The 497-nt window shown below is 35.4% G+C and overlaps 1 protein-coding gene across 1 annotated transcript in view; it reads left to right on the forward strand.

Annotated features, from left to right (window-relative positions):
• LOC119586826 (microtubule-associated serine/threonine-protein kinase 3-like) overlaps positions 1-497 on the forward strand; it is a gene marked incomplete at its 5' end in the record, with an annotated part of 55,250 nt that overhangs the window by 2,866 nt on the left and 51,887 nt on the right. Inside the window, 1 exon segment of the mRNA XM_037935550.1 lies at positions 341-370. Within this exon segment, the coding sequence (XP_037791478.1) occupies positions 341-370 (30 nt within the window).

The raw sequence follows: 497 nt of genomic DNA on the forward strand, positions 1-497 counted from the left end.
GTGCTTAGCTTTAGTTTCAAAATCTGATTAGATTAAACTGCTTTTCACAGCAAACATCTGTGTATAAAATCTACTCAAATACAGATTCTGATTTTGATGTCTTTTTGTGTGAACTTTTTAGGTTGTTTTTTTAATGAGTTTTCTGTGCCACAGCATATGGAAAGCTCCTTTTCCAGATGAGCAAATTATATGCAGATTTAAAGATGCATCAATATGCTTAACAAGCTGATAATATTTGCTGCTTTTAGTAGCACAAGAACACATTTGTTATTATAAGTTTTTGTCAACGAGTAATTTTGTTCTTCGTTTTTTTGTTTTTCTTCACTTTGTGCGGCTCTAGTCTGGCCTGGCTGTGCATCTCCACACTTGAGTAAGATATCAGACTCACATCCTCTCTCTCACCTTAATCCTTAGCCGAGATTCTGCCGTCCCAACAAAGTGGCTTTGCTCTACCTACACTTTTGTTTTCCTTTTCCGTTTGATTTTTTGAAATACCA

This window comes from Penaeus monodon, chromosome 22, assembly GCF_015228065.2.
Source record: "Penaeus monodon isolate SGIC_2016 chromosome 22, NSTDA_Pmon_1, whole genome shotgun sequence".
Classification (NCBI taxonomy): domain Eukaryota; kingdom Metazoa; phylum Arthropoda; class Malacostraca; order Decapoda; family Penaeidae; genus Penaeus; species Penaeus monodon.